The 17,588-nt window shown below is 38.3% G+C and overlaps 1 protein-coding gene across 9 annotated transcripts in view; it reads left to right on the top strand.

Annotated features, from left to right (window-relative positions):
• Positions 1-17,588, top strand: part of TP53BP1 (tumor protein p53 binding protein 1) — a 69,598-nt gene that overhangs the window by 14,805 nt on the left and 37,205 nt on the right. For all 9 annotated transcript variants that reach the window (XM_082450063.1, XM_082450060.1, XM_082450061.1 and 6 more), the window contains 2 exons: positions 2,342-2,547; positions 10,517-11,843. In XM_082450063.1, the coding sequence (XP_082306189.1) occupies positions 2,342-2,547; positions 10,517-11,843 (1,533 nt within the window). The remainder of the gene's footprint in view (positions 1-2,341; positions 2,548-10,516; positions 11,844-17,588) is intronic.

Below are 17,588 nucleotides of genomic sequence, written 5' to 3'. Positions count from 1 at the left end.
GTTGAACTCAAATGAATTATCAATAGTATAATGAAGACCTTTATTGCCATTGGCCTAATAGTCTCCAGCAGCTTGGTAACATGTTACTGGTCAGAGGGAACCAAAAATTGTTTCTTTTGTTCTTTATAGGTTATTTCTGCTATTATCAAAGCAGTTTTAGCCAAAGAGTGGTTAGGAGCAGGTGGTAGAAATTTTGACTTAATTCCCTTCCTCCTTTGAGGACCTAGTGATTTTATATTACTTTATTCACAAGAAAGTTTTTCTTTTTACTTAATTTATGTCATTATCTAAACCTCTTTTGCTCTGTTCTAGTCTCCTATCCAGTCATTCAAGATATTTCTAAATTTTTCCTACTTCTACAAAGCCTTTTCCAATAAATTCCATGATTTTTTCCTTTTCATTCTTTCACATATCAATAATGGTACAATAGCTAATATTTATTGAACACTTATTTTATGCCAGGCACTGTTCTTTTTGCTTCTCTTTCGTTCTAGGTTCTTCTCTTTGTTTCTTTTTTTGTTTGTTTTTTTTTAAAATCCTCACAACAGTCCTAAGAAGTAGGTGTTACTTTTATCCCCATTTTACAGATGAGAAAATGGAGGCACAGAGAGATTTCACAACTAAGTCATAGAGGCAGGATTTGAACTTGGGCAGCTGCCTCCAGAGCCTGTACTCATGGGTTTTCATTTACCCATGACAAAATTTAATCTTAGACTTTCTTCTGTCACAAAGTTTGTGTCTGGCTATTTTCTCTTAAAATCAATGTAGGTATCCAAATGGACTAATATCATTCTAAGCATAACATGATTAGTGATATCTTCAGTGAAAAATAAAAGTGAATCCATTCTACAAAAAATGCTGTTAATGCAAGTTAAGTTTGGCTTATCCTTAGAACCATTTTTTCTATCTGTAGTGTGAACACTGAAGATATATAAAAATAATTATATTAAAAATGCTTTCTCCCTGACTGTAAACATAATTAGTACTTACTGTAGAAAGTTTGGAAAGCATATGGGAAAGTAATGAGAAGAAAATAAAAATCACCTGTGATACCACAGTACAGATATAATTAGTATTTGGATATGTGTGTTTCCTTTCAGTGTGTTTTCTATGCATAAATATAAAGAAGTATGTTTACACAAGTGGGATCATGTTATGTATATGATTCAGTGTTCTTTTCTTTTCATGTAACATTGTATTTTCCTTTGTCAATTATATTTTAGATTTAATGCATTTGCTTAATATGTGCATAACTGTGCAACTGTGTATGCTTTTTGTATTTTGTTGTTGTTGTCTAAGAATATTAACCTAAAGCCTTTTTATATGTAGTGCTTAGAACAGTCCTTAATAAGTGCTTTGTCATGGCAATAAAGATCAAAAGGTGTAATGAAAATACTTAACACAGCTGTGGTAGTGTAATAAAGGCCTATAGCATCAGTTCCCGAACCTAGCATTACAGTGGAGTGTGCGTTTGAGGCCAAGCTAAGCAGCAGGGGTAGGTATTGAGGTGGAGGTGGGGCGGGTACCTGGTAGCATGAATGTGGATTTTAGGCAAAAACTAAATGGCATAGGTACTTTGTGAGAGTGGTCTAAAGGAAGCCTGTTTGGGGTCAAGTTGTAAGATAGGGGAAAAGGGGTTGATGAATCAAATACCTAGCAAGCTAGGCTGGCTCTGAGGAAGATCCTGTTAGCCTACAGGTGGGTAGGATACTATAGGAAAAGCAGTGTTTTGTGTTTTGTTTGTGTTTATGTTTCCCTCCTGAGCAATTTATCTCAGGATTAGTGTCCTGTACTTTGTTCTTTGATAAATCATTGCTGATTGTCATTGATAGATTTTTGTTTTTCCTTCTTCTCTATTTGTCCTGGCATCCACCTCTCTGCACTTAGCAGTTAATGCAAATAAAATGAGTTCATAAATATGTAGATATTTACTTAGAGTGGTAAACAAGTTCACTGCCTTTCAAGGCCTGTGGTTAAATTAGGTGCCATTAATCTGGGCGTTCCTATGCAAATGTGAAAACTGAGCTATAATCAGGAAAGGGTCTCAGAGGAACCAAGTTAATTTACTATCATATGGATGGATGGGTATCCCTAGATGAACCCTATTTTAATCTATATCTGAGTATTTTAGGAGTTGTGAACTTCCCTCCCCCAGGGGAATAAAGTGTTGCTAGATTCCTAGGACTCAATCTTCTATTAACCTATCAGCTTTTCTGAAAATTGTCACTGTTTTTTTTTTAGGGATGAAAATATCTGAATATAATTGTTATTAGTGGTATTGGAACATGAATAGTATTGATGAGTGCTTATTTCTCAATTTGTTTTTCCTGTTTTAAACTAGATGAGCCAATGGATATGTCAGTGTTATCTGAAGGGAGAGAGTCTTTTCCAAAGAAACTCCAAGGTGATGAACGAGTAGGGATAGAAAACCCCCCTCTCCCACCTGAGCCCACTATATCACCACAAGCCTCAACACCGGTATCTCAGAGCACACCAGTCTTCACTCCTGGGTCACTTCCTGTTCCATCCCAGCCTGAGTTTTCTCATGTGAGTACCATAGAAAAAGTTTTTTCCTCCTAACATCTTTTTTTTTTAAACAACTGTATTGAGGTATAATTTACAAACCATAAAACTCACCCATTTTAAGTGTATAGTTTAGTGATATTTTAGTAAATTTACAGAATTGTGCAGCTGTTATCAGAATCTAGTTTTAGAACATTTCCAGGGTCATCTAACATCTTGATGTACTTTTTATGTTTGAATTTTGTACTATGTCTTTTTTTTTTTTAACATCTTTATTGGAGTATAATTTGTACTATGTCTTTAACTTCTTAAAAATGTTGCTTTGAAATTGAAAGGGGGCATTAATCATTATTCTACCTTAACGCATGAACTTCTCACTAGATCAACCCTAGGCTTTCCACCAGTTGTCAAAATCTCCTTTCAAGATGTTCAGGGGCCTCAAACTTCTTCATTTTGGAGAAACCACTTTTGGAGCCTCCTGAGTTCTAATCTGTGCTATTACCTTCTATTCCTGGTATATAACTGTCACCTCCCTTTCATTGTCTTTGGAGATTGTCCTTACCTGTCTTTGTGTTGGATTCCTCTTGGGCTCTGTGTCTTCTTGCTTGGTTTACTCCCTCATTTTGATGGAGGACATTCTTTAGTAGCATACTTTCTACTCTCATACATGATTCATAGTTTGTAGGAGTATAGAATTTTAGGTTGGAAATAATTTTCCTTTAAACTTTTGAAAGCATCGCTCTACCATCTTCAGACTTCCAGTGTTGCTGTTGAGAAGTGTGGCCAGTTTGATTTTGATCTTTAATATGTGAGCTGTTTTTTTTCCTTACTGGAATCTTGTAGATTTTTCTTTTTATCCCCAGTGTTCTGAAACTTCCAGACCCTTGGTATAGGTCTGTTTTTCTTCATTGTGTTGGTAAGCCCTCTCAATCTAGAAACTCAAGCCCTTCAGTTCAGGGACATTTAATTATTTAATTTCTTCCCCTTTGTTCTTTTTTTTTTTTCTTAATGGAATACCTATTGTTTGGATATTCATACTCCTACAATAGTCTTGTAATTTTATTATTTTGTGTCCTACTTTCCATCTCTCTCTCCTTTTGTTTAACTTTCTGGATGATTTCCTCAACTATTTTTTTTTTAAACTTAAAAAAAACCCTGACTTTATTGAGATATAATTCATGCATCGTGTTGTTCACCCTTTTAAAGTGTGTAATCTAGTGGCTTTTAGTGTATTCACAAAGTTGTATAGTTATTCACCAGAGTCTAATTTTAGAACATTTTCATCATGCTCCCCCTCTACCCCCAACAAAAGACCCCATGCTTATTAACAGTCACTCCCATTTCCCCCACCCCCAGCCCTAGTCAATCACTAATCTACTTTGTGTCTCTACGGATTTGCCTGTTCTGGGCATTTCACATAAGTGGAATTATACAATATGTAGTCTTTTGTGACTGGTTTCTTTACTGTAATGTTTCCACAGTTCATCCACGTTTTGACATGTATCAGAACTTCATTCCCTTTTATTCTGAATAATACTGTGTATGTACATACCACGTTTTATTCATCCGTTTATCAGTTGATGGACATTTGGGTTGTTTCCCCTTCTTGGTTATTATAAATAATGCTGTGTACATTTGTGCACAAGTTTTGCGCAGATGTGTATTTTTATTTCTCTTGTATATAATTAGGAGTGCAACTGCCAGGTTCAACCATTTTTTAACTTTCTCTGAGACATTAATTTCTACTCTTGGGTTTTTCATTTCTATACTCTTTTTTTTTTCCCTTGAATGTTCTCCCTTTTTAAAAAAAATAGCATTTTGTCATTCAATGGGTATACTGTCTTATCTCCTTCGTGATATTAATAATAGTTTTTGAGAAGTTTTCTCCCTGCAATAGTCACTATTTCTTCAAATAGATTTTAGTTAGTTTTGTTAGTTTTGATGTTTGACTTTTAAAGAGGCTTTCCTCAAGAGTCTGATAATAATCCTTGATTGTCTGACTGCTTTAAGAGTGAAATCCCAGAAAACTGATGAGAAGTTCTGAATTGGTAGTTGGTGCTTCATGTATCTGGAATTTACTGTAGTGTGATCTGCAGGGCCATTTTTGGGGTCCCCTTATGTCAGTATCTTGATTTATCTTGTCTTGTTCAGGTTCCCTCCTGTCTGCCATTGCTTTAGAAGTCTATGATGGAAGAGGACTGGGGGTGTTGAGAGGCAGGTGCAGGTTCCATTCAATATGTAAATTTTCATTTAATCTCCCTGTTTTCCGTCTGGTACTTTCTGATAACTGTGCCTCTTTTCCTCCAGTTCAGGGATGCTCTGTTTTACCCTGTCCAGGGCAGAGGAGGGTCAGGAAGAGCGAATCTGGGGATTAAACTGCTTCTTAAATAGATTTCCAGCCAGTCCTCCTCCTGTTTTTAGCACTACCCTCATCACCACTTCCAGAGTTACTTGGGCTACTGCCAAGTGCTGAATCTTTTTTGGGACATGGTAGTTCTGAGGTGTAATTTGGGTTACTTCTTAGCTTTCTCCCCTGCTGTCTTAGGAATTCAGTTTTCACTAGTCTGCTAGATAGATGACCACTCTTCCAAAATTTTATTGTGGTTATCTGTTCTTTGTTCTCTTTTTCTTTTTTTTTTTTTTTTAAATAAATTTATTTATTTATTTATTTATGGCTGCGTTGGGTCTTAGTTGCTGCGCGCGGGCTTTCTCTAGTTGCGGTGAGCAGGGGCTACTCTTCTTTGCGGTGCGCAAGCTTCTCATTGCGGTGGCTTCTCTTGTTGGGGAGCACGGGCTCTAGGCTCGCGGGCTTCAGTAGTGTGGCTCGTGGGCTCTAGAGCGCAGGCTCAGTAGTTGTGGTGCGCGGGCTTAGTTGCTGCGCGGCACGTGGGATCTTCCTGGACCAGGGCTCGAACCCGTGTCCCCTGCATTGGCAGGCAGATTCTTAACCACTGCGCCACCAGGGAAGTCCCTGTTCTCTTTTTCTTGAAAATGCATTTTTTAAAAAAATCCCTTTACCATTGCTTAGTGGGATTTTGGAAGAGAGTTAAAAAAAAATGTGTGTATTAAATCCACTGTTTTTATTTGGAAGTTCCATGCTTTTTTCATTATGTATCAAACTCCTTACATGTTAGTCTTAATGACTCACCTTTGCACATCTGTTATTTCTTCTGTAAATTGGTTATGGAAGTCCAAATGAACCTAATTTTGATGTTGTAATATCTATTTATTAATTTTTGGCTGCGTTGGGTCTTTGTTGCTGCGTGTAGGCTTTCTCTAGTTGTGGCAAGCGGGAGCTACTCTTGGTTGCGGTGCATGGGCTTCTCACTGCGGTGGCTTCTCTTGTTGCAGAGCACGGGCTCTGGGTGCGTGGGCTCAGTAGTTGTGGCTCGTGGGCTCTAGGGTGCAGGCTCAGTAGTTGTGGCACACGGGTTTAGTTGCTCTGAGGCATGTGAGATTTTCCCAGACCAGGGCTTGAACGCGTGTCTCCTGCATTGGCAGGCGGATTCTTAACCACTGTGCCACCAGGGAAGCCCCATGTATTTCTTTCTTTTTTTTCCTAATATATTTGTTAATTTCATAGCCTCTTTGACGCTTCACCAGGATGTGAGGGCTGAGGAGAGGATTAGTAGAAAATAGTTTGATATTTAACACTTTCTGATTCTTGATATACATATTAATTTGGGGATAAGTCAGATTATAGATGATTGTATGAGTGGCTCTTAAACTCTGTGTGTGTGAGACCAGTTTTTGACTGGTTGGATACTATGGATTTAGGTCTGTTGAATCTAGACTGGTTGACTCATTGAGCGAAGTCTTGACAGTTTTTCATCAGTCTTTATCCAGAGCCCTGAGGTGGTTTTTTTCACTTAACTTCGTTATTCTGACTAGGCCTTCAGGGAGCCTCAACGCTGTGGATTATCAGGGGCCAGACACTCGGAGGCTAGATCCAGGCAGTCTTAAGAAGTACAGCTTATTGATAGGCTGGTTAGCCCCTGAAGTTTTACTTTGCTGACTGAAATTATACATATATTGAAAAAATTCTGTGAAAGATATCACATAAGTATTTACTTTGATAACACTTAAAACGTATTCAGAATGTGGACAACTGCTTAATGGATATGAGGTTTCCTTTCCTGTTTTTTTTTTTTTTTAATTTATTTAATTTATTTTATTTTTGGTTGCATTGGGTCTTCGTTGCTGCACACGAGCTTTCTCTAGTTGTGGCGAGCGGGGGCTACACTTTGTCGTGGTGTGTGGGCTTCTCATTGCAGTGGCTTCTCTTGTTGCGGAGCGCGGGCTCTAGGCACGCGGGCTTCAGTAGTTGCAGTACGCGGACTCAGTAGTTGTGGCTCACGGGCTCTAGAGCACAGGCTCAGTAGTTGTGGCGCATGGGCTTAGCTGCTCCGCAGCATGTGGATCTTCCCGGACCAGGGCTCGAACCTGTGTCCCCTGCATTGGCAGGCGGATTCTTTTTTTTTTTTTTAAACATCTTTATTGGAGTATAATTGCTTTACAATGGTGTGTTAGTTTCTGCTTTATAACAAAGTGAATCAGTTATACATATACATATGTTCCCATATCTCTTCCCTCTTGCATCTCCCTCCCTCCCACCCTCCCTATCCCACCCCTCTAGGTGGTCACAAAGCACCGAGCTGATCTCCCTGTGCTATGCGGCTGCTTCCCGCTAGCCATCTATTTTACATTTGGTAGTGTATATATGTCCATGCCACTCTCTCACCCTGTCACATTTTACCCCTCCCCCTCCCCATATCCTCAAGTCCATTCTGTAGTAGGTCTGTGTCTTTATCTCCATCTTGCCATTAGGTTCTTCATGACCTTTTTTTTTTTTTTTCCTTAGATTCCATATATATGTGTTAGCATACTGTATTTGTTTTTCTCTTTCTGACTTACTTCACTCTGTATGACAGACTCTAACTCCATCCACCTCACTACAAATACCTCCATTTCATTACTTTTTATGGCTGAGTAATATTCCATTGTATATATGTGCCACATCTTCTTTATCTATTCATCTGATGATGGACACTTAGGTTGCTTCCATGTCCTGGCTATTGTAAATAGAGCTGCAATGAACATTTTGGTACATGACTCTTTTTGAATTATGGTTTTCTCAGGGTATATGCCCGGCAGGCGGATTCTTAACCACGCCACCAGGGAAGTCCGTGAGGTTTCCTTTTGAAGTGATGAAAATGTTTTCAAAGTAGATAGAGGTGGTGGTTGCACATTGTAAATATTCACTTTAAAGTGGTTATTTTATGAGTTTGACTTTTAAAAAGGTATTTATAATTTTATTAGCAATGTCTTAACTATAAGCCTTTGTAAAATGACTTATTTTTTACAACAAGAAAAATAAATACATTTTTCTTGTAGAGTGTGTATAATATACAGATAAGTGAAAATAAGATCATCAATTATCCTGTCTCAACTAATTGCTTGTAACTTTTGTTTTATTTTTCATAACTTTTTAATGGTATATATTTATTAACTTAAAAAAACTTGAAAATTATATAAAAATGTGTAGACCACAATAAAATATATATTCATATACTTTTTTAACTAAAAACTTTTCTATTTAATGCATAGCCTGAATGTTTTTCTATATTATTTAATATTCGTCTACAATTTTGTGTAATTACAAAGTATTCCATCATTTAGGTGTATCATAATTTTTAAATGAATCTCCTATCAGTGGATATTTAAGATATTTTATATTATTTCCTTTTCTAAGTAATAATTTTAGTACTGAACAGCAAGCACTGTAGCTAAATCCCAGTGTATTTTCATCAAATAATTTCCTGGAACTGGAATTATTGGGCTAAAGGGTATATAAAATTTCAAGGCTGTTGTTGTGTATTGCCAAATTGCCATTAGAAGTGTTGAACCAATTTATACTCAGTCATGCCTCAGAGTATATGAGCAGATTGAAATTTATGACTATTTTTATAATCTGAAAGTGTAAACAGTAACACCAGACATTGAAATACCAGAAGTTATAGAATATACAGAATGTTTGGCAACCTATTTTGATTCCTCATTCTCTTAAAAATAGGAAATGAATGCCTTACCAGCTATGTCTAGAGTGTTATAGCATTTATGTTAGGCAAAATAACACATTAAATGTAAATTCTTACATAAAAACATATTTAAGCTTTGGGTTATTTTCTTTTTTTTAAGGTATTATTTACATAAAATAAGAATGCCATTTTAAGTGTATAGTTGGATGAATTTTGGTAGTTGTATACAAATGTATAACCACCATCACCATCAAAGTACAAAACAGTTTCCTCACCCAAAAAGTTTCCTCATAATCCTTTGCAGTTGATCCCTCCTCCCCATGCCCCCCCCATCCACTCTTCTACCCTAGGCAGGCATTCATCTGCCTTCTGTCACTATAGTTTTATTTTTTCAAGAATTTCATATAGGTCTTCCCTGGTGGCACAGTAGATAAGAATCTGCCTGCCAATGCAGGGGACACAGGTTCGATCCCTGGTCCAGGAAGATCCCACATGCTGCGGAACAGCTAAGCCCGTGTGCCACAGCTACTGAGCCTGCGCTTTAGAGCCCGCGAGCCACAACTATTGAAGCCCGTGTGCCTAGACCCCATGCTCCGCAACAAGAGAAGCCACTGAAATGAGAAGCCCACGCACCGCAACGAAGAGTAGCCCCCGCTCTCTGCAACTAGAGAAGGCCCGTGTGCAGCAACGAAGACCCAACACAGCCAAAAATTTAAAAAAAAATTTCATATAATTGGAATCAAAAGTGTATGGTGTTTTGTGTTTGAGTTCTTTAGCCTAGCATATTTTTGAGATTCATTCATATTCTGGCAAGTTTTCATATTTTAATCCTTCTTATTGTTGAGTAGTATTCTGTAATATAGATATCCACAATTTATTTATTCAACAATTGATGAACATTTGGGTTGCTTCTAGTTTTGGGCTATTATGAATAATACTGCTGTGAACATTTGCATACTACATCTTTGTGTGGACATATGATTTTATTTCTCTTGGGTTAATACCTACAAGTACAATTTCTGAGTCATATGGTAATATTAATGTATGTTTAGCTTTAGAAGATAGTACCAAACTGTTTTCCAAAGTGGCTCTAGCTTTTGCATTGCCACCAGCAGTGTATGACAGTTGTAGTTGTTTCACATCCTCACCAACAGGATGTAGTCTTACTACCTTCAGCCTTCCTTGTTGGTATGTAGTGGTATCTGTTGACTAATATTATTGTAAACTTTGAATTTTAACATCTTTATGAATGCTAGCGTGTTTTGAAATAGTGGGATGTGAAATAAGGACAGGCATACCTCATTTTATTGCACTTTGCTTTATTATGCTTTGCAGATAATTTGTTTTTTACAAATAGAAGGTTTGTGGCAATCCAGCATTATCGGATGACATTTAGCATTTTTTTAGCAATGAAGTATTTTTTAATTAAGGTATGTACATCTTTTAAAGACATAATGCTATTGCACACTTAATAGACTATAATGTAAACATAACTTTTATGTACACTGGGAAACCTAAAAATTTGTGTGACGTGCTGTATTGTGGTGGTCTGGAACTGAACCTGCAGTATCTCTGAGTTATGCCTGTATATATTCCCACTTTGTGAGAACTGAAGTGGACTGTGTAGGCATATGTTCACGTGATTCCTGTATAATTGAGGGCCCATCATAAAGTGTATGACATGATTTTAGTAGTGATGTACAGTTAAATTTAAGTGTCTTCCTACCTAAGTTAATAACTTTAGGTTTTTGTTTGGATTGTGCTTATTCTAGATCAATGATTCACAAGAAGAGCATTAAACAGTGACTTGTGTTGATGAGAAGACTGGTGATTATGGCCGTAGAGTTTTAAAATTCTTGTGTAGTTGATTTAGAAATTTTAGAATTGAAGGATTAGATATAAAAGAAATACGATTATGACAAAATGATTATTTGTGTCTTTTTGTTCTTCCCTAGGACATTTTCATTCCATCTCCAAGTTTGGAAGAACGATCAAATGATGAGAAGAAGGATAGAGGTTTGCATAGTTCATCTTTGACTGTTGAGTATTCTAAAACTTCAGAGACTGAACCAAAGAATTCCTCTGAGGATCTTGGGCTTTCTTTGACAGGGGATTCTTGTAAGTTGATGCTTTCTACAAGTGAGTATAGTCAGTCCCCAAAGATAGAAAGCTTGAGTTCTCACAGGATTGATGAAGATGGAGAAAACACACAGATTGAGGATACTGAACCCATGTCTCCAGTTCTCAATTCTAAACTTGTTCTTGCTGAAAATGATAGTATCCTGATTAATCCAGCACAAGATGGCCAGGTAGAACTGAATCAGAATGATGATAAAACAAAGGGGGTTAACACAGAAAGCAGAGACGACATTAGTATTTTAGCTGATGGTTGCAAAGGCAGAGAAGAGACTGTGGCGGAAGACGTTTGTATTGATCTCACTTGCGATTCAGGTAGTCAGGCAGTTCCCTCTCCAGCTACTCGATCTGAGGCACTCTCTAGTGTGTTAGATCAGGAGGAAGCTATAGAAATTAAAGAACATCATCCAGAGGAGGGGTCTTCAGGGTCTGAGGTGGAAGAAATCCCTGAGACTCCTTGTGAAAGTCAAGGAGAGGAGCCCAAAGAAGAAAATATGGAGAGTGTTGCATTGCACCTTTCTCTGACTGAAACTCAGTCCCAGGGGCTGGGTCTTCCAAAGGAAGTTCCCAAACAGGAATGCCAGGAAGCTATGGACGTTGAAACCAGTGTGATTAATATTGATTCTCCCCAAAAGCTTCCAGTACTTGACCAAGAATTGGAACATAAGGATCAGGAAGCATGGGAAGAAGCTACTTCAGAGGACTCAAGTGTTGTCATTGTAGATGTGAAGGAACCATCTCCCAGAGTTGATGTTTCTTCTGAACCTTTAGAGGTAGTGGAAAAATGCTCAGATTCTCAGTTGTGGGAGGATGATGCTCCAGAAATAGAACCGTGTGCTGAGAATAGAGCAGATACCCAAGAAGAAAAGAGTGCAGAACATGAAGGAGATCTGAAATCAGTGACTGCAGAAAAAGAACCTGTAGAGGCAGACTCTTCGCAGCCTCCCTTGACTTTAGTGAGAACAGATGATGCTCCAGGACCTGACCAGGAAATGCAGCAGACCCAACCAAAAGAGACAACAGTTAGCACATTAAGGGAAGACTCAAAAATGGCTAATACAAAGCAGCTGGACTCAGGTGTAGGGGCCCAGCAACTGGAGAAAGCCTCTGCCCATGCCTCACAAAGCTTCTGTGAAAGCTCTAGTGGTAAGTGTGATTACAAATTGTTCTGTGTTTCCAGCCAAGTTATAATTTGGAATGGAAGGTAGGAGAGAACCACATGCTTATTACATCAGGGCTGAAAATTAACTTGGATTTATGTTTATGAGCAACCAATAATAGTCGGGATATTTAAAATTTGGGGTTGTATTTTTCTTTTGTAGCTGTAATTATTTTTAGAATCAGAGATCAGTTGAGGTTTTTATCAGCTTTATAACTCAGGAGTAATCAACATGAAGTTTCTAAGTATTTAGAAATTGTACCAATCTGGTATTTTCTACTTAGGTTCCAACCTTGTTCCATATTTTTATATTTTGACAGTGGCTTTGTAGTACAGGGATCTTTCTTTTTTTTTTTTTTTTTTTTTTTTAGATGTTTGCTAGGTATCTACTTTTCCACCAGGAGTTTTTTTTTTAAACTTTGGGTTTATTTATTTATTTATTTATTTATTTATGGCTGTGTTGGGTCTTCGTTTCTGTGCGAGGGCTTTCTCTAGTTGCGGCGAGCGGGGGCCACTCTTCATCGCGGTGCGTGGGCCTCTCACCATCGCGGCCTCTCCTGTTGAGAAGCACAGGCTCCAGACGCGCAGGCTCAGCAATTGTGGCTCACGGGCCCAGTTGCTCCGTGGCATGTGGGATCTTCCCAGACCAGGACTCGAACCCGTGTGCCCTGCATTGGCAGGCAGACTCTCAACCACTGCGCCACCAGGGAAGCCCAGGGATCTTTCTTGATTACCTTACACAGTTAAATCATATTCAAAACTCTGGATTGTTTCTTCCTTATGGGCATTAAGTAAACTTTCTAAATTTGGTTCAACATACATACATCTTAAACCTTAAACTGGGAAAGGTGTTAGCTTGTGTTCTTTATTTTATAAAGTCAAGAATGAGAATATAGATTACTTTCTGAAATATTTCTAGAATGTCATGTATGACATTAGCTGAAAAGAATTCAAACTTTCTGAATGTCCAAAGTTAGTATAATTTAAAAACAAAACAGGGACTTCCCTGGTGGTGCAGTGGTTAAGAATCCGCCTGCCAATGCAGGGGACACGGGTTTGAGCCCTGGTCCAGGAAGATCCCACATGCTGCAGAACAACTAAGCCCGTGTGCCACAACTACTGAGCCTGCGCTCTAGAGCCTGCGAGCCACAACTACTGAAGCCCGTGCTCCTAGAGCCCATGCTCTGCAAGAAGAGAAGCCATGGCAATGGGAAGCCCGCACACCGCAATAAAGAGTAGGCCTCATTCGCCGCAACTAGAGAAAGCCCGTGCATGGCAACAAAGACCCAATGCAGCCATATATCAATCAATAAATAAACAAATAAACAAAGCAAACTCCAAAAACAAGAGAGTAAAAACAAAATACAGACTTAAGAAAACAAGCTTCTAAGGATATGGAAATGAGAAACAGTATTTAGGTAACACCATAGCTATTAGTATGGGCGTTCCTGGAACAGTCCAGTTTATACTTCTTGTTTAGGAGTGATTATTAGTAGTACTTTTTTTAATATCAAAATTGCCCCTGTTCATTAGGCTTTATATTCATGAATATTTTTTTTCCTCTTCAGAATGAGAAATGTTAGAGCTGAAAAGGAGGTTAGCCGGTATTGGGTTCAGTCTCTTCCTAAAATCATGTGGCTAGTTAATGATTGAAGTGGAACTAGAACCTAGGTCTCCTGATTCCCAAGTCTATGCTTTTTCCTCCTATAAAACTGTATGATATAGTTTCTCTGATTCTGATGAGTTATGGTAAATTATATCTGAATGACCTAATATTCTATATTACTGAATATTTTTATAATTTCATTGTATCTAAATGCTGTTATTGACTTAGGCTGAGAAAGTATCAGGGCCTGTAAATTGTTTTAATACGGTTACTTAGGAGTACTTTTAAATTATCTTAGCACTTATATATAAAAGAAGCTTCTAAAACATTGGTTTTATTACTATTAGTTCCATTATGTTAATAGTATTTTCCATGAATTCTTGTTTACACTATTAATTGGCAAGGCCAACTCTTTTTTGTAATAGACACTGCCATAGTAAAACTTTTCTTACTAATATTTAAATTATTGAGAATACTAGTAAGTTATTTTCTGCTTACCTCAAGATTTTAGTTCTTGAGCAAACAACTAAAAGCAGTAGTTGGACTATTAGAGAATTAGTCTAAAGTAAAATAAATCATTCAGAAAAGCATTGCTAGAACAGAAGGAAATTACTCTATGCTTAAAATATACTTGTTTGGTTGCTAAACGTTTAGAGAGACTAATTATGAAAAATGTTCAAATGATACAGGAAAGGGGTGAGAGGGAGTGGAGGGAAAAAAGGAGAGAATCACTCTAAATGCTTCCATTCATAGATAACTTGTCACTGTTAATAGTTTGGAGGCCTTTTCAGACATCTGTCTGTGGAGACCTCCTCTTGAAATTTGAGAAAAGCAAATTTAGAAAGATGGTACTTGGAAACTGTCAACTGAAAAAAAAAATGCACAACCTAGAAATTGAGAACTGGGGACTTCCCTGGTGGTCCAGTGGCTGAGACTCCATGCTCCCAATGCAGGGGGCCTGGGTTCGATCCCTGGTCAGGGAACTAGATCCCACATGCTGCAACTAAGCGTTCGCATGCCACCACTAAAAGATCCTGCATGCTGCAACTAAGACCCAGCGCAGCCAAATAAATAAATAAATATATATTAAAAAAAATAGAAGTTGAGAATTATGTTTTATTCAGAGGACAAAACTGAGGACTTAAGCCTGGGAGTCAGCCTCTCAGATAGCTCTGAGGAACTGCTCCCAAGAGGTAAGGGAGGAGCCAGGATATAGAGGAGTTTTTGCAACAAAAACCAGGTAGTTGAAACAGCAAAAGATGATTGTTAATTAAAGAAAACCAGACATCTGAAGTTAATGAATTTAGCTCTTTTCTAAGTATAGGAAGATGCAATAGTCTGAGCTCATTGAAATCATTCCTTTGATATGCACTGTAACTATCTAGGGCCAGTATCCTGTTCTTTGCCATCCTGAATCCCCTCAGGGTGCACTGTTTGGGGCAGCTGCAGTGGCTGATGGCCTGGTGGTGGGCAGCCTGTTTGTCTCCATCCTGAGTTCCTTCAGGGCTTGCCGTTGTTGGGCAGCTGTAGTGGCTGATGGTTTGATGGCCACAACATCCTTTGTTTACTGCTCTGGCAGGTAACATTCTTCATCCACAAAGCCCATCCTTATTCAATATAGAATAAATTTGTGGTGGCTTGATGATGTGAAAAACCGTAGCAAGTTCAATAAGTCTTTATTTTATTTATTTTTTATTTTTGGCTGTGTTGGGTCTTCGTTGCTGCACGTGGGCTTTCTCTAGTTGTGGCGAGCCGGGGCTACTCTTCGTTGCGGTGCGCGGGCTTCTCATTGTGGTGGCTTCTCTTGTTGTGGAGCATGGGCTCTAGGCGCGCGGGCTTCAGTAGTTGCAGCACGCAGGCTCAGTAGTTGTGACACGTGGGCTCTAGGGTGCGCAGGCTCAGTAGTTGTGGTGCACGGACTCAGCTGCTCCTCACCTGTGGGATCTTCCCGGACCAGGGATCAAACCCGTGTCCCCTGCATTGGCAGGCGGATTTCTAACCACTGCGCTCTCAGGGAAGTCCCTCATATTTTTAATTAGATAGCTTTTAATCAATTCTAAGAACTGACCAGTTCTCTTGAGAACAAAAGAAGAAAAAAAGGGCTTTAAGACTGTAACAAAGTTAGAAGTAAGAGAGACCTTCCTGGCATTGAGGGTTTTAAACATGGACTAATGAATTCACTAAAAGTCCTTGGTAATAAGGACAAACTCTCCACTCAGATGGTTTGAGAATTGGTGTTAAGTTTCCTTTCGTTCATTCATGTCTTTCTTCATGGGTTGGTATGTTGGCGTACAACAGGATGGCCCATGATAATCTGGGAAAGCAAGAAGGGACTTGGTAATTTAAACAATGTAGGCGGGGCTTCCCTGGTGGCGCAGTGGTTGAGAGTCTGCCTGCCAATGCAGGGAACACGGGTTCGAGCCCTGGTCTGGGAAGATCCCACATGCCGCGGAGCAACTAGGCCCATGAGCCACAACTACTGAGCCTGCGTGTCTGGAGCTTGTGCTCCGCAACAAGAGAGGCCGCGACACTGAGAGGCCCGCGCACCGCGATGAACCGTGGCCCCCACTCGCCACAACTAGAGAAGGCCCTCGCACAGAAGCGAAGACAGCCAAAAATAAATAAATAAATTAAAAAAAAAATAATGTAGGCGTGTTAAATGTTAGAGAAAGAATTAAATATGTGGAAAATTCCAGTAAATTTAAAAGGACGGAATATTATTTTGCAAGATTTGGTGGTGATTTGGCAATAATTTGGCTAGGTTTAATGTGTCTTTCAGATGAGTGAACAAAAGCAGAGAAATAGGAAAGAATTTGGAAGACATTGAATAGAGGCTTTATAACATGAATAATTAAAGAAAGAGTAGAATGACTACTACTAGTTAATTGAATGCTCACTGAAGAGTTAGGAATTTATATTCTAGTGAAAACCTTGAAGTTTTGGACCAGGTATGGGTGTGGTCATGCCCTTCAGTGTTCCTGGAACAATCCTAGTTTATACTTCTTGTTTAGGAGTGATTATTAGTAGTACTTTTTTTAATCTCAAAATTCCCCCTGTTCATTAGGCTTTATATTCATGAATTTGTGTTTTCCTCTTCAGAATGAGAAATGTTAGAGCTTTAAAGGAGGTTAGCGGTATTGGGTTCAGTCTCTTCTTCCTAAAGTCATGTGGCTAGTTAATGATTGAAGTGGAACTAGAACTTAGGTCTCCTGATTCCCAAATCTATGCTTTTTCCTACTATAAAACTGTATGATATAGTTTCTCTGTTTCTGTTGAGTTATGGTAAAGAACTGTCTGAATGACCTAATATTCTATATTATTGAAGATTTTTATAATTTCATTACATCTAAATACTGTTGTCTATCTAAGTCATGTTTTACAGGAAGGTTGCTTTGGTTGCTATACAGAAAGAATTGTGGGTTGGGGAAAGGGGGAGACTTCAGGCAGACAAAGTAATTGATAGGCTGTTGTAATAATCCAGGAATGAGGCATTGAAGACCAGATAAGGGTAGTGGCATTGCTGCCTGTATAAGAGCCAATTTTCCATTAGGTTTTAGTGATGTGTTAGATCACTGGTGCTAAGATAACTTTTCATAAATAATCTTCTGTAGTTAATGCTTGCATATTACATTTGCGTATTATGGTTTGTCATGTAGAAGGATGTACTTAGAGATTTTATACAGATTTTCAGAAGTCTGAATGGTCGATAATAATGTGAGGGACGGTTCCTGTCAAGAGAGCAGAATAGGTGGTTGTTCCAGGAATGAAAATTCTGTAAAATATATCTTTAGAACGTATGATGCTTTGTGAGGTGGTTTTTTTTTTTTTTTTTTTTTAGTTTCTGTATATTTTTTAAGTTCTTTATTAACTTAAAGGACTTGCTTTTTAAGGAGTTGCCAGAGAATGAATGCTTACCTACCAACCCATTTCTTCTTGCTATAACTATGGTGGAATTCTTAGCCATTTAGATAATGACGTTGAGATTCTCCACTTCTGCTTTTCACAGTTTCTTTAGCAGCGCATGTGTACTTTTCATCCTTTATTTCTAAAGTCCGTTCATTTTCTCTTTTCATCCCTTCAAGTTGCTAATTCATTTTCTTTCATGTAAATGTAAGAGATGTTTTTT

Source organism: Balaenoptera physalus (genome assembly GCF_965194825.1).
Source record: "Balaenoptera physalus genome assembly, chromosome: 2".
NCBI lineage: Eukaryota > Metazoa > Chordata > Mammalia > Artiodactyla > Balaenopteridae > Balaenoptera > Balaenoptera physalus.
This window is presented reverse-complemented; position numbering and strand designations above follow the sequence as displayed.